Below are 23,327 nucleotides of genomic sequence, written 5' to 3' on the forward strand. Positions count from 1 at the left end.
ATCGGCAATAACCAATCACTGCATAGATAATGAAACTACGGATGACTAAAAGTGATGTGAATGAAGCTTAAAATATATACAGTGGTTTCAAATACACTGAACTAAAATATAAACGCAACATGTAAAGTGTTTCATGAGTCCCATGTTTCATGAGCTGAAATAAAAGATCCCAGAAATACGCACAAAAAGTGTATCGCAAAAACAAAATTCACTAATTTGTTTACATCCCTGTTAGTGAGCATTTCTCCTTTGCCAAGATTATCCATCTACCTGACAAGGGAGGCATATCAAGAAGCTGATTAAAACAGCATGCTAATTACACAGGTGCACCTTGTGCTGGGGACAATAAAAGGCCACACTAAAATGTACAGTTTTGACAAACAACACAATGCCACAGATGTTTCAAGTTCTGAGGGAGTGTACAATTTGCATGCTGACTGCATGAATGTCCACCAGAGCTGTTCCCAGATAATTTAATGTTAATTTCTCTACCATAAGGTGCCTCCAACGTTGTTTTAGAGAGTTTGGCAGTACGTCAACCGGCCTCACAACCACAGACCATGTGTAACCACACCAGCTAAGGACCTCCACATTCGGCTTCTTCACCTGTGGGATCTTCTGAGACCAGCCTCCCGGACAGGTTTTCTGCACTAACTGTCAGAAACCGTCTCTGGGATGCTCATCTGCGTGCTCGTCGTCCTCACCAGGGACTTGACCGGACTGCAGTTTGGTGACTTAACCGACTTCAGTGGGCAAATGCTCACCTTCGATGGCCACTGGCACACTGGAGAAGTGTGCTCTTCACGGATGATTCCCGGTTTCAACTGTACCGGGCAGATGGCAGACAGCGTGTATGGTGTTGTGTGGGCGAGCGGTTTGTTGATGTCAACGTTGTGAACAGAGTGCACCATGGTTGCGGTGGGGCTATTGTATGGGCAGGCATAAGATACGGACAACGAACACAACTGCATTTTATCGATGGCAATTAGAATGCACAGAGATAGCGTGACGAGATCCTGAGGCCCATTGTCATGTCATTCATCCACTGCCATCACCTCATGTTTCAGCATGATAATGCACGGCCCCATGTCGCAAGAATCTGTACACAATTCCTGGAATCTGAAAATGTCCCAGTTCTTCCATGGCCTGCATACTCACCAGGCATGTCACCTATTGAGCATGTTTGGATCGACGTGTATGACAGCGTGTTCCAGGTCCCGCCAATTTCCAGCAACTTCGCACAGCCATTGAAGAGGAGTGGGACAACTTTCCACAGGCCACAATCAACTGCCTATGCGAAGGAGATGTGTCGCACTGCATGAGGCAAATTGTGGTTACACCAGATACTGACTGGTTTTCTGATCCAGGCTCTCTACCCTTTTTTTTAAAGGTATCTGTGACCAACAGATGCATATCTCTATTCCCAGTCATGTGAAATTAATAGATTAGGGCCTAATGAATTCATTTAAATTGAGTTATTTCCTTATATGAACTGTAACTCAGTAAAATCTTTGAAATTGTTGCATGTTGCGTTTATATTTATATTCAGTGTATATGTTTTGTGCTAGTACACATTGAGTGCATGTGAAAAACCACAGATTGCATTACCAATGGTATAACTGTGTGTGCATAAGTATACATATTCTCTTTTACAATTGTATTGGATACTTCAGAGGACACTTCAGTTACTTCAAAAATACTTGAGTCAAGTTGATCAAATACTGTGAGAGAAGTACAATGCTTTCTGATTTGATCCTTTAAAAAAAGGCCCCTAAACAGCACTAGCTTTGCTCTTGCCCTTGGAGTGCCCACCTGGACTGGTTTTAACCTCCGTTTTCCTGCCAGGCGAGCCCTGGGACACACCACAGCTTGACTGTTTGACAGAGGGAGACGTTTGGGCGTTATTATTATTGCTGTTCTGATTCCCACTCAGCGATTCCATTATGGAGCGGAATGTTCCGAATGGGCGCTTCACCGTCTCGGACCCCGTGGGAGTCCTACCTCCTGCTCCTTCTTTACTGTGGGCACCCTTGGGCGGCTCACTCTCTGGTGGCCCCGTCTTGTGAACCACCTGCTCATCAAAGGTCACCCTCAGTTTCAGATTCTGGGAGGTCTTCCTTCGAGAGGTAGGCGATTTGAGTGCACTTTTGGGGCTCGTCGTGATCTTTTGTCCGTTGTTGTAGTCGGGGAAATCTCCACCGGCCTCTGGTTTACCGTCAGCGTCCGGCTCGCTTTTGTCTGACGTGGGCGAGGGGTATCCATCCATGGACTTGGATGTGCTGAGGGCGAAAGCTGACTTGTGCTCGGTGGTCGAGGTGTGCTTCTTCATCCCCAGATGCAGGCTGCCAACAGGCTCCTCGCTCTCTGCGATGGGCAGGTGGCTGGGTCTCTCTAGCCGCACCCCGGGGGGGGGCGCATGTTTGGCCTCTTCAGGGGGGTAGGTGTCCGAGTCGGACTCGCTGAGAGAGCGCTGCATGATCTGCTTGAGTCTGGCCAGCTTCAGCTCCCGTCTCTCCACCACCCCCATCCTGCGCAGGGGCCCGGGGTTGGCCCCGTTCAGATTAGGAGGCCCCGCTCTGGAGCCCTCCTGGAACTCCAGGGACAGCTTCTCCTTGGTGCACACCTTGTCTGAGATGTCTTTACCCAGCAGCTGGCGCAGGACGGTGTCTGAGTCAACGCTCCTCTGCCTCAGTATCCAGTGGCCATCCCCGGGGGTCCCCTCCGCTGTCAGGGTCATCTCAGGCCAAGCCTCCACAGACGGGACATGGGAGCTGATCATCAAAAAGACATAGAAATTACTGAATTGGGTAGATATAATTTACAGTTGAAGTCGGAAGTTTACATACGCCTTAGCCAAATACATTTAATCCTAGTAAAAAGTCCCTGTCTTAGGTCAGTTAAAATAAAGTGGTGATCCTAAGAATGTGAAATGTCAGAGTAATAGTAGAGAGAATTATTTATTTCAGCTTTTATTTATTTCATCACATTCCCAGTGGGTCAGAAGTTTACATGCACTCAATTAGTATTTGATAGCATTGCCTTTAAGTTGTTTAACTTGGGTCAAACGTTTCAGGTTGCCTTCCACAAGCTTCCCACAATAAGTTGGGTGAATTTTGGCCCATTCCTCCTGACAGAGCTGGTGTAACTGAGTCAGGTTTGTAGGCCTCCTTGCTCGCACATGCTTTTTCAGTTCTGCCCACACATTTTCTATGGGATTGAAGTCAGGGCTTTGTGATGGCCACTCCAATACCTTGACTTTGTTGTCCTTAAGCCATTTTGCCACAACTTTGGAAGTATGCTTAGGGTCATTGTCCATTTGGAAGACCCATTTGCGACCAAGCTTTAACTTCCTGACTGATGTCTTGAGATGTTGCTTCAATATATCCACATAATTTTCCTTCCTCATGATGCCATCTATTTTGTGAAGTGCACCAGTCCCTCCTGCAGCAAAGCACCCCCACAGCATGATGCTGCCACCCCCGTGCTTCACAGTTGGGATGGTGTTCTTCGGCTTGCAAGCCTTCCCCTTTTTCCTCTCTAGGAGACAGAACGCGTCTCTTTCCTGAGCGGTATGATGGCTGCGTGGTCCCATGGTGTTTATACTTGCGTAATATTGTTTGTACAGATGATGAACCAGACATGTGGAGGTCTACAATTTTATTTCTGAGGTCTTGGCTGACTTCTTTTGATTTTCACATGATGTCAAGCAAAGAGGCACTGAGTTTGAAGGTAGGCCTTGAAATACATCCACAGGTACACCTCCAATTGACTCAAATTATGTCAATTAGCCTATCAGAAGCTTCTAAAGCCATGACATCATTTTCTGGAATTTTCCAAGCTGTTTAAAGGCACAGTCAACTTAGTGTATGTAAACTTCTGACCCACTGGAATTGTGATACAGTGAGTTATAAGTGAAATAATCTGTCTGTAAACAATTGTGGGAAAAATTACTTGCATCATGCACAAAGTAGATGTCCTAACCGACTTAACAAAACTATAGTTTGTTAACAAGAAATTTGTGGAATGGTTGAAAAACTAGTTTTAATGACTCCAACCTAAGTGTATGTAAACTTCCGACTTCAACTGTACATACACATTTACATGAACATGTTTGTAATCAATGTGTAGACGGTGAATTATAAGTTTTTTTGAATGGTGTAGCGTACAGTGGTGGAAGATCAGACCTGGGCGATCGCGACGACGTTCCCTCTGCTTTTGAGGGATCCAGGAGTAGCTGGACTTGATTCTGTACAGCTATCGTCTTTGTTGCTTGTCTGAAAATTTTTGCACAATATATAATGATAACACTGACATGCAGGCAAGGTAAATTGACCAGCTATGGAAATCTTCATTGTTAACACATTGATTCATTAAAAATGTTCCTCCTGAAAATCCTCAGCGCATCTCCATTTCCAAAATGCTACAAAGAAGTGTATTACACCATTTGCATGCAAAAAAATTACATTTTCTGAAATACTGCGGTTATTACACCCTTTTAAATAAAATATTATTTATTTTTATCCACATTGGTGTAAAGACTAGGTTAATATGCATCTGAAATGGCACCCTATTCCCCATGTAGTGCACTACTTTTGGCCAGAGAAGAAGTGCACTAATAGCCAGAGGTGGGACCAAGTCATTATTATTCAAGTCACAAGCATTGTAACATTGGTACATACACTATCGTTCAAAAGTTTGGGGTCACTTAGAAATGTCCTTGTTTTCAAAAGAAAAGCAAATTTTTTGACCATTAAAATAACATCTAATTGATCAGAAATACAGTGTAGACATTATTCATGTTATAAATGGCTATTGTAGCTGGAAACGATTTTTTATGGAATATCTACATAGGCGTACAGAGGCCCATTATCAGCAACCATCAGTCCTGTGTTCCAATGGCACGTTGTGTTTGCTAATCCAATTTTATAATTTTAAAAGGCTAATTGATCATTAGAAAACCGTTTTCATGTTAGCACAGCTGAAACTGTTGTGCTGATTAAAGAAGCAATAAAACTGGCCATCTTGAGACTAGTTGAGTATCTGGAGCATCAGCAATTGTGGGTTCGATTACAAGCTCAAAATGGCCAGAAACAAATAACTTTCTTCTGAAATTCGTCAGTCTATTCTTGTTCTGAGAAATGAAGAAATATGCCATATCTCAGACTGGACAATAAAAAGAAAAGATTAAGATGGGCAGTCTGAGTCGCCTCTTCACTGTTGACGTTGAGACTGGTGTTTTGCGGGTACTATTTAATGAAGCTGCCAGTTGAGGACCTTTGAGGAGTCTGTTTCTCAAACTAGACACTAATGTTGTCACGACCCGGTGCAAGAAACAGTCACTAATAATTGTCAGAACCCAGAGGATGAGGCAGACACAGCAGTACTAGAGATGGTGGTTTAATTAAAGAACAAAATCTTCAGGCAAAGAAACTAAATCCACAATGTCCAAAAATAAAGCCAAGAGGCACAAAGAGGAAAACCTCCAAAAAACAAAAGAAACTCCACAAAGTGGTAAAAAACAGCAGGGAAAAACAAACCTCAAAAGACTACTCAAACAAAACACAAGAACTAAACCAGAGAACCTCTGGAAAATCCCACCAGAGAAATATCTATATAAAACAAGGCTTGGGCTGGGGCTGGGTGCTAACTACAAACACTGAGCAAGGAACTGAGGAACACACAGGGTTTAAATACTAACAAGGGAATGACCTACAGGTGCAAACAATAATTAGAGCAAGAAAAACAAAAGGTACAAAAAAGGTGCAATGGGGACATCTAGTGACCAAAACCCGAACAGTCATGGCCAAAACCTGACAGAATCCCCCTCCTAGGAACGGCTCCTGACGTTCCTACCAGCCTTCTCAGGGTGGAGGGCCCTGAACTGACGAATGAGGTCAGGGTCCAGTATGTCCTTGGCAGGAACCCAGGAGCGCTCCTCGGGACCGTAGCCTTCCCAGTCCACCAGATACTGCCAGGACCGCTGCACCCGGCGGGAATCCAGTATCCGGTGGACGGTATAAGCCGACTGGCCACCGATGACACGGGGCGGAGGGGGGAGGTCTGCCTGCCGGGATAAGGGGAGAAAAAACAACAGGTTTTAATAAAGAAATGTGAAATGTTGGATTGATCTTAAGGGATCTGGGTAAGTGCAGGCGAAAAGTAACGGGATTGACTCTCCTGGCAATCTTAAAGGGACCGATGAACCTCTGGGACAGCTTGCGAGACTCCACCCGTAGTGGTAGGTTCTTAGTTGAGAGCCATACTCTCTGGCCGGGGTACAGGGTAGGACCGGGACGGCGACCTCTGTTGGCTTGTCGTTGGTACTGCTGAGAGGAACGCAGAAGATTAAGACGTGCCTTCTTCCACGTAAGCCGACAGCGTCTGATGAACCTCGAGGCTGAAGGCACTCTGACTTCTGCCTCCTGGTCCGGGAACAATAGAGGCGCATAGCCAAACTGACACTCATGCGGGGACATACCAGTGGAGGAGGAGCACAAGGTGTTGTGCGCGTACTCGGCCCAAACAATGAAGGATGACCAAGTGGACGGGTTGTTGGAAACCATGCATCTGAGGGTGGTTTCCAGCTCCTGATTCATCCTCTCAGTTTGGCCATTGGACTCGGATGGTACCCTGAAGATAAACTGGCCGTGGCCCCTATGAGTTGGCAGAAGGCCTTCCAAAACCTTGAGGCGAACTGGGGACCTCTGTCGGAAACCATATCTTGCGGAATCCCAAAGACTCGGAACACATGGTTAATCACCAACTCAGCTGTTTCCTTGGCAGAAGGTAATTTGGTCAAAGGAACAAACCTGGCCGCCTTAGAAAACCTGTCGATGATGACTAGGATCGTAGTATTACCATGGGACGGAGGAAGGCCAGTAATAAAGTCCAACGAGATATGGGACCAGGGTCGGTGGGGGAATAGATAGAGGGTGAAGGAGTCCTTGAGGGCGGAGGTGAGAAGATTTGCCCTGGCAGCACACGGAACAGGCCTTGATGAAAGTGGCAACGTCTTCTTTTATGGTGGGCCACCAGAACTTACGCTGGATGAACTCCAAGGTGCGGCCTACGCCCGGGTGACAGGTGAGGCGAGAGGAGTGCCCCCACCGAAGGACTTGGGACCTTGCTGCCTTGGGAACAAACAACCGATTAGCAGGACCTCCTCCAGGGCCCGGTTCCATGGCTTGAGCTTGTTTCACGGTATCCTCCACTTGCCACGAGATCGGAGCCACGATCTTAGCGGCCGGAAGGACAGTCATGTCAGTATCTTCTCGAATGGCAGGAGAGTAGATTCGTGACAAGGCGTCCGGTTTGAGATTCTTCGACCCGGGTCTATAGGTGAGGATAAACTGAAATCGGCTGAAGAAAAGAGACCATCGAGCTTGTCTGGCGTTCAACCGCTTCGCCTGCTGGATATACTCCAGATTCTTGTGGTCCGTAAGCACTTGAAACGGTTGAGAAGCCCCCTCGAGCCAGTGTCTCCATTCCTTCAATGCCATCTTAACCGCTAGGAGTTCACGATCCCCCACATCGTAATTCCTCTCGGCCGGGGTAAGCCGGTGAGAGAAGAAGGCGCAAGGATGAAGCTTCTTGTCTTCACCCCTCTGAGACAGGACAGCTCCAACCCCAACCTCTGATGCGTCTACCTCCACCACAAAAGGTTCATCCGCCGTTGGTAGTGTCAGGATGGGAGCAGAGAGGATGCGCTGCTTGAGTCCTTGGAAGGCCGTCTCAGCTTCTCTTCCCCACAGAAACCTTGTGTTGCCACCCTTGGTACCGCCGAGAGAGGGGCTGCCACCGAGCTGAAGTTCTTGATGAACTTGCGGTAAAAGTTGGTGAAGCCCAGGAAACGCTGAACTTCCTTAACGGACTTGGGGGTGGGCCAATCCGCTACCGCCTCTACCTTCTTGGGGTCCATCTGGACTCGTCCGGGTTCCACTATAAATCCCAGGAATTGTACTCGAGAGGAATGGAATTCACACTTCTCCGGCTTAACGTACAAATGGCTGTCTAGGGAGGCGTTTGAGCACTTGTCTGACATGCTTAGTGTGTTCTTGAAGGGAGCTCGAAAAGATGAGGATGTCATCCAAGTAAACAAACACAAAGATGTTAAGCATATCTCTAAGCACATCGTTTATGAGCGCTTGGAACACAGCCGGAGCGTTGGTCAGGCCGAAGGGCATCACCGAGTATTCGTAGTGACCAGTAGGCATGTTGAAAGCGGTCTTCCACTCGTCCCCGGGTTTGATCCGCACAAGATGGTATGCGTTCCGCAGGTCAAGCTTAGTGAAGACAACTGCTTCCTGGAGCAGCTCAAAGGCTGTGGCCATAAGGGGTAGCGGGTAGCGGTTACGGACGGTTATGGCATTGAGTCCCCGGTAGTCGATGCAAGGTCGTAATCCACCGTCTTTCTTGGCCACAAAGAAAAACCCCTGCTCCCGCCGGCGAGGTAGATGGACGCATGAGGCCTGCTGTCAGAGCGTCCTTGATGTAGGTATCCATAGCAGCTCGTTCGGGAGGAGAAAGGGAAAAGATCCGACCCCTGGGAGGGCAGGTCCCCGGCAACAGGTCGATGGTGCAATCGTAAGGTCTATGGGGTGGTAGTTTGGTGGCCCTCTGTTTGCTAAATACCAGTTTGAGGTCATGGTAACACTCGGGAACTCGGGACAAGTCGATGGATTCTAGAGACTCGGAAGGAGAACTCTGGGAACTCGGGAAGATACAAGTGGCTTGGCACGTAGGACCCCACTGCTTGATAGTGCCCACAGACCAGTCGATGTGAGGGTTATGGCTGTGAAGCCAGGGATAACCAAGGACGAGAGGAAACTCGGAACAGGAGATCAGATGAAAGTTCATCACTTCCTGGTGTTGGGAAACTGAAAGTCGTAAGGGGGTAGTGGCACGAGTGACAAGTCCAGATCCCAAAGGACTTCTATCCAACGTAGTAACCCTTATGGGGTCACTTAGAGGTTCAGAAGGAACGCCATTCTCCTTCGCCCAGATCCCATCCATGAAGTTACCTGCGGCTCCAGAGTCTACCAAGGCTTGAAGAGAAAACTCGTGGTCGTCCCAGGAAAGGGTAACTGGAATGAGCAGGCGGGGAGTTGGATGGATGGGAGGAGGTTATGTTTCCCCGTTACAGTCCTCCCAGGCCTGCACGGGAGAGTGCGTTTCCCTGGAGCCCGGGACACGTGGAGCGGCAATGGCCCGGTTTGCCGCAATATAGACAGCATCGCTCCCTCATCCGGCGGTCTCTCTCAGCCTGGGAGATGCGTCCAACCTGCATGGGTTCTGGTGGAGCCAGCGAGGATAAAGGTGGAGACTCGGAGCTGGAACCGATAGGAGCTAGGGTGAGCGGTCTATGGTTTTGTTCTCTCTCTCTCAGACGCTGGTCTATGCGTGAAGCCAACTTGATAAGGGACTCGAGGTTGTCCGGTGGTTCCCGAGTGGCCAGTTCATCTTGGATGGTGTCAGAAAGACCCTTCAAAAAACACACTGTGAGCGCCTCGTCGTTCCAGCCACTTGCTGCTGCCACAGTGCGGAACTGGATGGCATAGTCCGTCACGCTGCGCCGACCTTGGCGGAGAGTCAGGAGCTGTTTGGCTGAGTCAGGGCCGTTGGTAGGACCTTGAAACACTCGCTTGAATTCTTCAGCAAAGGTAGAGTAAGTGGCACAGCAGGGACTTTGGGCATCCCACACAGCAGTAGCCCAGGCTAGGGCCTTTTCCGACAGCAGGGTGATGATATATGCTATCTTGGACCGGTCGGTGGGAAACGACGATGGTTGCAGCTCAAAGGAGAGAGAACATTGGGTGAAAAACCCCTTACAAACACTCGGATCCCCTGAGAACCGTTGGGGAGGCGGCAGACGAGGTTCAGCCAGGGGATTAACTGCCAGGGGCCCTTGAATCGGATGAACTGGAGCAGAAGCGGTTGCCGGGGAAAGTCGATCCGAAATCTGCTTTATGGAAGTCAGCATCTCTGACAGAAGTTGAGAATGTCTAGCCATTAAGGCCTCTTGCTGAACCAGAGCAGCCTCGTGGCGTTGGACAGTCCCCTCATGGTGGGACAGCATGGAAAAAAGATCCTGGGTACTGGCTGCCTCTGGGTTCATAATAATGGCTCAGTGTTTCTGTCACGACCCGGTGCAAGAAACAGTCACTAATAATTGTCAGAACCCAGAGGATGAGGCAGACACAGCAGTACTAGAGATGGTGGTTTAATTAAAGAACAAAATCTTCAGGCAAAGAAACTAAATCCACAATGTCCAAAAAATAAAGCCAAGAGGCACAAAGAGGAAAACCTCCAAAAAACAAAAGAAACTCCACAAAGTGGTAAAAAACAGCAGGGAAAAACAAACCTCAAAAGACTACTCAAACAAAACACAAGAACTAAACCAGAGAACCTCTGGAAAATCCCACCAGAGAAATATCTATATAAAACAAGGCTTGGGCTGGGGCTGGGTGCTAACTACAAACACTGAGCAAGGAACTGAGGAACACACAGGGTTTAAATACTAACAAGGGAATGACCTACAGGTGCAAACAATAATTAGAGCAAGAAAAACAAAAAGGTACAAAAAAGGTGCAATGGGGACATCTAGTGACCAAAACCCGAACAGTCATGGCCAAAACCTGACAAATGTATTTGTCCTCTTGCTCAGTTGTGCACCGGGGCCTCCCACTCCTCTTTCTATTCTGGTTAGAGCCAGTTTGCGCTGTTCTGTGAAGGGAGTAGTACACAGCGTTGTACGAGATCTTCAGTTTCTTGGCAATTTCTCGCATAGAATAGCCTTCATTTACATTTACGTCATTTAGCAGACGCTCTTATCCAGAGCGATTTACAAATTGGTGCATTCAACTTATGATAGCCAGTGGGACAACCACTTTTATACTATTCCAGGTATTCCTTAAAGAGGTAGGGTTTCAAGTGTCTCCAGAAGATGGTCAGTGACTCCGCTGTCCTGGTGTCGTGGGGGAGCTTGTTCCAATTCTCAGAACAAGACTAGACTGACGAGTTTCAGAAGAAAGTTTTTGTTTCTGGCCACAATTTTCAGCTGTGCTAACATAATTGCAAAAAGGTTTTCTAATGATCAATTATCAACTTGGATTAGCAAAAACAACGTGCCATTGGAACACAGGACTGATGGTTGCTGATAATGGGCCTCTGTACGCCTATGTAGATATTCCATTAAAAATCAGCTGTTTCCAGCTACAATAGCCATTTACAACATTAATGTCTACACTGTATTTCTGATCAATTTGATGTTATTTTAAATGGACACATTTTTTTTTGCTTTTCTTTCGAAAACAAGGACATTTCTAAGTGACCCCAAACTTTTGAACGGTAGTGTACGTCTTCATCAGACAATGATTATTAATATTTTTTTATCACCATTCATACATGGAACAATAATCTTCTCTTATGAAACGTACTGACTCCAAAGTATGGCGCGTAGTCCATGTAGCCTAGAATGCGCTCTGAGGTGGGCGCGCTCCTATTACGCACAACCAGAATGACAGAGACATAGGACACAGACACAAGGAACTCCGACATAAACCGTGAAATATGAACAAAGGAAACCATACATTGAATAAAATCAACAGAACATCTACCAGATGAGTCTCACAAACATTCATGTGAACAATAAACATCGTGCCCATTCAGAGGCTAAGAAATGGTAAATGAAAATGTATCATATCAAACATGAAACAGAAATGTCCAAGTGTTGCAATAAACAGTACGAGGATGGAATGATGAAACGCTAGCAATTATTGTAGAATTAGATGGAATATAGATTTATGCATTTTAAACATGTGAAAGCAACAGCAAGGAAGTAAAGCGCTCTACACTGGCGAGAATTTCGCCACAGTAATAATTAATTTTAACATAAAATTCCAAATGCAAGATTCATAAGTAAATGATACATTTCAAGCAATTTTGACATACCAGAAGACCAGTAGGCCTATGCTATTAATTGTTGCTTGATGCCCCATTAATGGTGAGCTTTCATTTACATTTTAATTACTTAACAGATGCTCTTATCCAGAGCGACTTATGGGAGCAATTTGGGTTAAGTGCCTTGCTCAAGGGCACAGACAGATTTTTCACCTAGTCAACTCGAGGATTCAAACCAGCAACCTTTCTGTTACTGGCCCAATGTTCTTAACCACTAGCCTGCCTGCAGTTAATATTCTTGATTACAATTTTTTTTTGGAGCTGCATATTTATTTATTATGGCAAACCTCTCTCACTATTTCATGTTTGCGCTGCACCCGATCCTTTAGCTGTACAGCAAATCAGCAATCTGTTCGCTAGCTCACCCGACATGTGTTGATTGACAGTTTGCTGATCCAATCAGAGGGCAGAGTGTTCATTTCACTAGCCAATCTGTTGCACGCTTTTTTTGCAAGGGCGATGCCGCGGCTACTGTCTCTGGCTGCGTGGAGAGTAATCCACGGAGACTCTGTGCCACAAAATGAGTGACAAAATGTTACAAAACCTGGCCAGATAATTTCAAGTCATCAGTCTCAAGTCAAAGTCGAGTCCCGTGTCTTGAGGCTCCAAATCAAGTATTAAGTTATTTTATTTTCTATTAAGTTGAGTCTCAAGCCATCAAATTTGAGACTCGAGTCCAAGTCATGACTCAAATCCACAACTCTGCTAATAGTACTATATAAGGAACAGGGAGTAATTTCAGACACAACACAAGCAATCTGAGGTAAGTCAAAGGCTGCGTCACAGATGACACCCTAATCAATATATAGTGCATTACTTTTGACCAGGACCCATAGGCCAAAGGTCAAAGGTAGTACACTATGTACGTAATAGGATGCTTTTTGGGATAGATCAAAATAGTCAGACAGGAGCCTCCCACTCACTCATTGAGCTGCTTGGTGAGCTTGACCACCTGGGATGCCAGCGACATGCACGTCTCCACCACCACCAGGTAGCGGGCGCAGGTGGTGTGGCCCTGCCGCTCGGCACTCTGGGAAGGCCTCTCGCCGCTCTGGTTCTGCACGGTGACGTTGGAGCCGTACTCCACCAGGGTCTGAGGGAAAGAAAGACCAGGGACATGCTGCTCTGTCAGTTCAATCGTTTTCAAATCATGTGGTAGGAGCTCCAAACAAAGACCTATAGACTATGTTAGTAGTGTCTGAAATGGAATTGAAGCCTTACAAAAATAATGAATAGATGTTTAAGAAAATGGTACAGAAAGCATTTTGTGCAAACTGATGGGCAAACATCCACAAACTAAATTCACAAATGTCCTTATCATCCAGTATTCTTCCTCTAAAACAACTTTGTTTTTTATGTTTAACGACAAAACAGGCAAATTAAATCTGTATTCTCTAGCGTACATAGAAGTGCAGAAACAAAGTAAAACAGAGTAGTTTGAATGTTTCCTAGGCCCGCTTGTCTCTCTCAAACATACAGTGCCTTGCAAAAGTATTCATCCCCCTTGGCGTTTTAAAATTTTTGTTGCATTACAACCTGTAATTTAAATATTTTTATTTGGATTTCATGTAATGAACATACACAAAATAGTCCAAATTGGTGAAGTGAAATGAAAAAAATAACTTATTTCAAAAAATTCTCAGGTGCTATGAAGTTCCTAAATAAGATCTGGTGCAACCAATTACCTTCAGAAATCACATAATTAGTTAAATATAGTCCACCTGTGTGCAATCTAAGTGTCACATGATCTGTCACATGATCTCATATATATATATATATATATATATATATATATATATATATATATATATATATATATATATATATATATATATATATATCACACACACACTGCTCAAAAAAATAAAGGGAACACTTAAACAACACAATGTAACTCCAAGTCAATCACACTTCTGTGAAATCAAACTGTCCAATTAGGAAGCAACACTGATTGACAATAAATGTCACATGCTGTTGTGCAAACCACTTATCAGATCATATACTTCCTGGCTGATGTTTTGGTCACTTTTGAATGCTGGCGGTGCTTTAACTCTAGTGGTAGCATGAGACGGAGTCTACAACCCTCACAAGTGGCTCAGGTAGTGCAGCTCATCCAGGATGGCACATCAATGCGAGCTGTGGCAAGAAGGTTTGCTGTGTCTGTCAGCGTAGTGTCCAGAGCATGAAGACGCTACCAGGAGACAGGCCAGTACATCAGGAGACGTGGAGGAGGCCGTAGGAGGGCAACAACCCAGCAGCAGGACTGCTACCTCCGCCTTTGTGCAAGGAGGAGCAGGAGGAGCACTGCCAGAGCCCTGCAAAATGACCTCCAGCAGGCCACAAATGTGCATGTGTCTGCTCAAACGGTCAGAAACAGACTCCATGAGGGTGGTATGAGGGCCCGACGTCCACAGGTGGGGGTTGTGCTTACAGCCCAACACCGTGCAGGACGTTTGGCATTTGCCAGAGAACACCAAGATTGGCAAATTCGCCACTGGCGCCCTGTGCTCTTCACAGATGAAAGCAGGTTCACACTGAGCACATGTGACAGACGTGACAGAGTCTGGAGACGCCGTGGAGAACGTTCTGCTGCCTGCAACATCCTCCAGCATGACTGGTTTGGCGGTGGGTCAGTCATGGTGTGGGGTGGCATTTCTTTGGGGGGCCGCACAGCCCTCCATGTGCTCGCCAGAGGTAACCTGACTGCCATTAGGTACCGAGATGAGATCCTCAGACCCCTTGTGAGACCATATGCTGGTGCGGTTGGCCCTGGGTTCCTCCTAATGCAAGACAATGCTAGACCTCATGTGGCTGGAGTGTGTCAGCAGTTCCTGCAAGAGGAAGGCATTGATGCTATGGACTGGCCCGCCCGTTCCCCAGACCTGAATCCAATTGAGCACATCTGGGACATCATGTCTCGCTCCATCCACCAACGCCACGTTGCACCACAGACTGTCCAGGAGTTGGCGGATGCTTTAGTCCGCCACCTCATCAGGAGCATGCCCAGGCGTTGTAGGGAGGTCATACAGGCACGTGGAGGCCACACACACTACTGAGCCTCATTTTGACTTGTTTTAAGGACATTACATCAAAGTTGGATCAGCCTGTAGTGTGGTTTTCCACTTTAATTTTGAGGGTGACTCCAAATCCAGACCTCCATGGGTTGATACTTTTGATTTCCATTGATAATTTTTGTGTGATTTTGTTGTCAGCACATTCAACTATATAAAGAAAAAAGTATTTAATAAGATTATTTCATTCATTCAGATCTAGGATGTGTTATTTTAGTGTTCCCTTAATTTTTTTGAGCAATGTGTGCGTGTATATATATATATATATATATATATATATATACATATATATATATATATACATACACACAGTGGGGAGAAGAAGTATTTGATACACTGCCGATTTTGCAGGTTTTCCTACTTAAAAAGCATGTAGAGGTCTGTAATTGTTATCATAGGTACACTTCAACTGTGAGAGACGGAATCTAAAACAAAAATCCAGAAAGTCACATTGTATGATTTTTAAGTAATTAATTTGCATTTTATTGCATGACATAAGTATTTGATCACCTACCAACCAGTAAGAATTCCGTCTCTCACAGACCTGTTAGTTTTTCTTTGAGAAGCCCTCCTGTTCTCCACTCATTACCTGTATTAACTGCACCTGTTTGAACTCGTTACCTGTATAAAAGACACCTGTCCACACACTCAATCAAACAGACTCCAACCTCTCCACAATGGCCAAGACCAGAGAGCTGTGTAAGGACATCAGGGATAAAATTGTAGACCTGCACAAGGCTGGGATGGTCTACAGGACAATAGGCAAGCAGCTTAGTGAGAAGGCAACAACTGTTGGCGCAGTTATTAGAAAATGGAAGAAGTTCAAGATGACGGTCAATCACCCTCGGTCTGGGGCTCCATGCAAGATCTCACCTCGTGGGGCATCAATGATCATGAGGAAGGTGAGGGATCAGCCCAGAACTACACGGCAGGACCTGGTCAATGACTTGAAGAGAGCTGGGACCACAGTCTCAAAGAAAACCATTAGTAACACATTACGCCGTCATGGATTAAAATCCTGCAGTGCACGCAAGGTCCCCCTGCTCAAGCCAGCGCATGTCCAAGCCCATCTGAAGTTTGCCAATGACCATATGGATGATCCAGAGGAGGAATGGGAGAAGGTCATGTGGTCTGATGAGACAAAAATAGAGCTTTTTGGTCTAAACTCCACTCGCCGTGTTTGGAGGAAGAAGAAGGATGAGTACAACCCCAAGAACACCATCCCAACCGTGAAGCATGGAGGTGGAAACATCATTCTTTGGGGATGCTTTTCTGCAAAGGGGACAGGACGACTGCACCGTATTGAGGGGAGGATGGATGGGGCCATGTATCGCGAGATCTTGGCCAACAACCTCCTTCCCTCAGTAAGAGCATTGAAGATGGGTCGTGGCTGGGTCTTCCAGCATGACAACGACCCGAAACACACAGCCAGGGCAACGAAGGAGTGGCTCCGTAAGAAGCATCTCAAGGTCCTGGAGTGGCCTAGCCAGTCTCCAGACCTGAACCCAATAGAACATCTTTGGAGGGAGCTGAAAGTCCGTATTGCCCAGCGACAGCCCCAAACCTGAAGGATCTGGAGAAGGTCTGTATGGAGGAGTGGGCCAAAATCCCTGCTGCAGTGTGTGCAAACCTGGTCAAGACCTACAGGAAACATATGATCTTTGTAATTGCAAACAAAGGTTTCTGTACCAAATATTAAGTTCTGCTTTTCTGATGTATCAAATACTTATGTCATGCAATAAAATGCAAATTAATTACTTAAAAATCATACAATGTGATTTTCTGGATTTTTGTTTTAGGTTCCGTCTCTCACAGTTGAAGTGTACCTATGATAAAAATTACAGACCTCTACATGCTTTGTAAGTAGGAAAACCTGCAAAATCGGCAGCGTATCAAATACTTGTTCTCCCCACTGTATATATATATATATATATATACACACACACACACACACACACACACACACACACACCTGTTCTGAAAGGCCCCAGAGTCTGCAGCAACACTAAGCAAGGGGCACCACCAAGCAAGCGGCACCATGAAGACCAAGGAGCTCTCCAAACAGGTCAGGGACAAAGTTGTGGAGCAGTACAGATCAGGGTTGGGTTATAAAAAAAATATCAGAAACTTTGAACATCCCACGGAGCACCATTAAATCCATTATTAAAAAATTGGAACAAACCTGCCAAGAGAGGGCCGCCCATCAAAACTCACAGCAGAGATTGGAGTATCTGTCCATAGGACCACTTTAAGCCGTACACTCCACAGAGCTGGGCTTTACAGAAGAGTGGCCAGAAAAAAGCCATTGCTTAAAGAAAAAAATAAGCAAACACTTTTGGTGTTCACCAAAAGGCATGTGGGAGACTCCCCAAACATATGGAAGAAGGTACTCTCGTCAGATGAGACTAAAATTGAGCTTTTTGGCCATCAAGGAAAATGCTATGTCTGGCGCAAACCCAACAGCTCTCATCACCCCGAGAACACCATCCCCACAGTGAAGCATGGTGGTGGCAGCATCATGCTGTGGGGATGTTTTTCCATCGGCAGGGACTGGGAAACTGGTCAGAATTGAAGGAATGATGGATGGCGCTAAATACAGGGAAATTCTTGAGGGAAACCTGTTTCAGTCTTCCAGAGATTTGAGACTGGGACAGAGGTTCACCTTCCAGCAGGACAATGACCCTAAGCATACTGCTAAAGCAACACTCGAGTGGTTTAAGGGGAAACATTTAAATGTCTTGGAATGGCCTAGTCAAAGCCCAGACCTCAATCCAATTGAGAATCTGTGGTATGACTTAAAGATTGCTGTACAACAGCGGAACCCATCAAACTTGAAGGAGCTGGAGCAGGTTTGCCTTGAAGAATGGGCAAAAATCCCAGTGGCTAGATGTGCCAAGCTTATAGAGGCAAAGCCGAAGAGACTTGCAGCTGCAGAATAGTTATGGTTTGTTGTCTTATTACTTCTTTGTTTCTCAAAAGAATATATATATATATTTTGCATCTTCAAAGTGGTAGGCATGTTGTATAAATCAAATGATACAAACCCCAAAAAATCAATTTTAATTCTAGGGTGTAAGGCAACAAAAAAGGATAAATGCCAAGGGGTGTGAATACTTTCACATACCACTATATACAGTGAGGGAAAAAAAGTATTTGATTCCCTGCTGATTTTGTACGTTTGCTCACTGACAAAGAAATGATCAGTCTATAATTTTAATGGTAGGTTTATTTGAACAGTGAGAGACAGAATAACAACAAAATTATCCAGAAAAACGCATGTAAAAAATGTTATAAATTGATTTGCATTTTAATGAGGGAAATAAGTATTTGACCCCCTCTCAATCACAAAGATTTCTGGCTCCCAGGTGTCTTTTATACAGGTATAGAGCTGAGATTAGGAGCACACTCTTAAAGGGAGTGCTCCTAATCTCAGTTTGTTACCTGTATAAAAGACACCTGTCCACAGAAGCAATCAATCAATCAAATTCCAAACTCTCCACCATGGTCAAGACCAAAGAGCTCTCCAAGGATGTCAGGGACAAGATTGTAGACCTACACAAGGCTGGAATGGGCTACAAGACCATCACCAAGCAGCTTGGCGAGAAGGTGACAACAGTTGGTGTGATTATTCGCAAATGGAAGAAACACAAAAGAACTGTCAATCTCCCTCGGCCTGGGGCTCCATGCATGATCTCACCTCGTGGAGTTGCAACGATCATGAGAACGGTGAGGAATCAGCCCAGAACTACATGGGAGGATCTTGTCAATGATCTCAAGGCAGCTGGGACCATAGTCACCAAGACAACAATTGGTAACACACTACACCGTGAAGGACTGAAATCCTGCAGCGCCCGCAAGGTCCCCCTGCTCAAGAAAGCACATATACAGGCCCGTCTGAAGTTTGCCAATGAACATCTGAATGATTCAGAGGATAACTGGGTGAGTGTTGTGGTCAGATGAGACCAAAATGGAGCTCTTTGGCATCAACTCAACTCGCCGTGTTTGGAGGAGGAGGAATGCTGCCTATGACCCCAAGAACACCATCCCCACCGTCAAACATGGAGGTGGAAACATTATGCTTTGGGGGTGTTTTTCTGCTAAGAGGACAGGACAACTTCACCGCATCAAAGGGACGATGGACGGGGCCATGTACCGTCAAATCTTGGGTGAGAACCTCCTTCCCTCAGCCAGGGCATTGAAAATGGGTCGTGGATGGGTATTCCAGCATGACAATGACCCAAAACACACGGCCAAGGCAACAAAGGAGTGGCTCAAGAAGAAGGACATTAAGATCCTGGAGTGGCCTATCCAGTCTCCAGACCTTAATCCCATAGAAAATCTGTGGAGGGAGCTGAAGGTTTGAGTTGCCAAACGTCAGCCTTGAAACCTTAATGACTTGGAGAAGATCTGCAAAGAGGAGTGGGACAAAATCCCTCCTGAGATGTGTGCAAACCTGGTGGCCAACTACAAGGAACGTCTGATCGCCAACAAGGTTTTGCCACCAAGTACTAAGTCATGTTTTGCAGAGGGGTCAAATACTTATTTCCCTCAATAAAATGCAAATCAATTTATAACATTTTTGACATGCGTTTTTCAGGATTTTTTTGTTGTTATTCTGTCTCACTGTTCAAATAAACTTACCATTAAAATTATAGACTGATCATTTCTTTGTCAGTGGGCAAAAGTACAAAAATCAGCAGGGGATCAAATACTTTTTTCCCCTCACTGTATATAGTGGTATGTGAAAGTATTCACACCCCTTGGCATTTATCCTTTTTTGTTGCCTTACACCCTAGAATTAAAATGGATTTTTTGGGGGTTTGTATCATTTGATTTACACAACATGCCTACCACTTTGAAGATGCAAAATATATATGTGGTCACTGACCATTCAAAACATACTTTTGATACATCTGGCTTGCTGAATCAACATCAGGAAACAATCAGGAGTAATATATCCGTCCCGCCTCCTTATTATAAGTGTGTTAAAGCACAGTCTAAAGTCCAGTACGGATCCTCTCTTTTATAGAGAAGTGCACAATATATATATATTTGGGCTGGGAATTGACAGGTACCTCACAATACAACATTGGCACAATACTACTGTGCCCTCCTGAATTATTGGCACCCTAGGTAAATATGAACAAAATGGCTTTGAAAAAATGTAATTGTTGTTTATCAGCTTGATCTTACACTCAAAATATCATATGAATCTTTAAATTAGTGAAAATTATTTTATTCAAAAACATGTGTGCCACAATTATTGGCACCCCTAGAAATTCTTATGAACAAAATCTAATTGATGTACAGTACCAGCCAAAGTTTGGACACACCTACTCATTCAAGGGTTTTTCTTTATATGTACTATTTTCTACATTGTAGTAACCAAAAAAAGTATTAAACTTATCAAAATATATTTTATATTTGAGATTCTTCAAAGTAACCACCCTTTGCCTTGATGACAACTTTGCACACTCTTGGCATTCTCTCAACCAGCTTCACCTGGAATGCTTTTCCAACAGTCTTGAAGGAGTTTCCACATATGCTGAGCACTTGTTGACTGCTTTTCCTTCACTCTGTGGTCCAACTCATCCCAAACCATCTCAATTGGGTTGAGGTTGGGTGACTGTGGAGGCCAGGACATCTGATGCAGCACTCCATCACTCTCCGTCTTGGTCAAATAGCCCTTACACAGATTGGAGGTATGTTGGGTCATTGTCCTGTTGAAAAACAAATGATAGTCCCTTAGCGCAAACTAGATTTGTTGGCGTAACACTGCAGAATGCGGTGGTAGCCATGCTGGTTAAGTGTGCCTTGAATTCTAAATAAAATCACAGACAGTGTCACCAACAAAGCACCCCCACACCTCTTCCTCCATGCTTCACGGTTGGAACCACACATGCGGAAATCATCATCTCTCAAATTTGGACTCATCAGACCAAAGGACAGATTTCCACCGGTCTAATGTCCATTGCTCGTGTTTCTTGGCCCAAGCAAGTCTCTTCTTCTTATTGGTGTCCTTTAGTAGTGGTTTCTTTGCAGCAATTCGACCATGAAGGCCTGATTCACGCAGTCTCCTCTGAACAGTTGATGTTGAGATGTGACTGTTACTTGAACTCTGTGAAGCATTTATTTGGGCTGCAATTTCTGAGGCTGGTAACTCTAATTAACTTATCCTCTGCAGCAGAGGTAACTCTGGGTCTTCCTTTCCAGTGGCGGTCCTCATGAGAGCCAATTTCATCATAGCGCTTGATGGTTTTTGCGACTGCACTTGAAGAAACTTTCAAAGTTCTTGACATTTTCCGGATTGACTGACCTTCATGTCTTAAAGTAATGATGGACTGTCATTTCTCTTTGCTTATTTGAGCTGTTCTTGCCATAATATGGACTTGATCTTTTACCAAATAGGGCTATCTTCTGTATACCACCCCTACCTTGTCACAACACAACTGATTGGCTCAAACGCATTAAGAAGGAAAGAAATTCCACAAATTAACTTTTAACAAGGCAAACCTGTTAATTAAAATGCATTCCAGGTGACTATCTCTTGAAGCTGGTTGAGAGAATGCCAAGAGTGTGCAAAGCTGTCATCAAGGCAAAGGTTGGATATTTAAAGAATCTTAAATATAAAATATATTTTGATTTGTTTAACACTTTTTTGGTTACTACATGATTCCATATGTGTTATTTAATAGTTTAGATGTCTCCACTATTATTCTAAAATGTAGAAAATAGTAAAGATTAAAGAAAAACCCTGGAATGAGTAGGTGTGTCCAAACTTTTGACTGGTACTGTATATTCCGATTAAGATTGTACTTTTTAAAGTTCAGCTGAGTCTTTGGGACCTCTTAAGTGGTCATCCATAACTTCCTGTTTCACTGGGGTATAAATATGAGGTGACACAGGCTAAACTCCCTTAGTCATCCATAGGGCTGTGCCAGACACAACATTTTGTCAGCCGGTGATTGTCAAGCAAATAACTGCCGGTCTCACGGTAATGGACCTTTCATTAACATAAACACATTTAGCATCTCCTGGCATCCACACATAGCCTACAAGCCACTGATGCAGACCTTTGGAACATCTACATTTAAAAAAGTTTAATAAATCCATGTAATATAGGCTACACCTCCACAATAAATCCATTATTTATTTTAGACAGGTCTAAAGAAACATGATATGAATGTAGTCTATTTCAGAAGAACAGAATAGCATACTCTGAGTTGTCCTTAAGTTAGGTCCTGATCTGGCTATGGCATATGGCTGTGGGCTACACTAGTTCATTTAGCAGACAAGATTTGCTTAGAATTCCGTGGCATTATTTTATAGTATGAAGAATACAATTGAATAGAACTGATTAAATAGAAAGGATATTTTCTCCAAACGATTTGAGGGAGTGCGCACATGTGGCTATTCTGTGTTGAGCAGTTAACAAAGAAACAGGTACTCCTACATGCTTAATTTAGAGTTATTTATGTAACTTTAGTTGTGATATATGTTTTGATTTTTAATACATTCTAAGGCTGCATGATGCGACTAATGATGATTTGAAAAAAGTTTGCATGAAAAGGCATGAGCTCTGCTTTGTTTTTTTGTGCAGGCTGTACACACTTCATCAGTCTCTCATTCACAATTTGACAAGCAAATTATAATGCCTCGAATTTACCGACGGCATCCCCTTTGTGTGGCCGTAATGCCCCCCCACCCCAAAAAAATGCATGCCTTTTGCGGCCAGCAGCCGTTGTGCCCTTGGGCTGAATATAATAATTATAATTCCATTCTCCATGCGTGCTTCGAAGCACCTCTCACTCAAATGGCTCTCCGTCACATGATCGGGTCTTTCTCACAGGCTACAAGTGAAGACAGACACATCATGGACGCAACTGCGTGCATCCTTATCCAATTCTGAGGCGCATATTGAAGATATTGGAAGAACTTCCACATTTACTTTCGTCAACCAACAAGATGAGTAGGCCTGGCCTATGTAAATCTACTACCCCCCATAGTACAAAAGTTGACCTATTCTATTCTGTGTGAGAAATAAATATTCCAAACATAGTCTGGGACAGCTGTGGGACGCGATAGATCCCAAATTAATATAACCACTAGCATCAAAATAACTTTTTTACGCAATGAGGCTGACGCAACAGATCAGAACGTTTAGCTTAAAATGTTAATAAACTATTCAGCTATTTCTTCACATTATAAGCGTAGCAATGCGCGCACGGCAGTAGGCTATTAGCGCGAAAATACCATTATCAAAAGTGACCGTAAATGTGATTATGCATTTAATGCTTT

General features: G+C 44.6%; 1 protein-coding gene across 3 annotated transcripts in view; it reads right to left on the reverse strand.

Moving 5' to 3' along the window:
• Positions 1–1,465: 1,465 nt before the first annotated feature.
• LOC121584622 (synuclein, alpha interacting protein) overlaps positions 1,466–23,327 on the reverse strand; it is a 46,699-nt gene continuing 24,837 nt past the window's right edge. For 2 of the 3 annotated variants that reach the window (XM_041900616.2, XM_041900614.2), the window contains exons 8-10: positions 12,882–13,051; positions 4,167–4,274; positions 1,466–2,771 (exon numbers count right to left, since the gene is read on the reverse strand). In XM_041900616.2, coding sequence (XP_041756550.1) covers positions 1,772–2,771; positions 4,167–4,274; positions 12,882–13,051 — 1,278 coding nt within the window. In that variant the 3' untranslated portion in view covers positions 1,466–1,771. The remainder of the gene's footprint in view (positions 2,772–4,166; positions 4,275–12,881; positions 13,052–23,327) is intronic. The other variant, XM_041900615.2, reaches the window with a different exon arrangement.

The sequence above is a fragment of the Coregonus clupeaformis genome, chromosome 16 (genome assembly GCF_020615455.1).
Source record: "Coregonus clupeaformis isolate EN_2021a chromosome 16, ASM2061545v1, whole genome shotgun sequence".
In the NCBI taxonomy this organism is placed as follows: domain Eukaryota; kingdom Metazoa; phylum Chordata; class Actinopteri; order Salmoniformes; family Salmonidae; genus Coregonus; species Coregonus clupeaformis.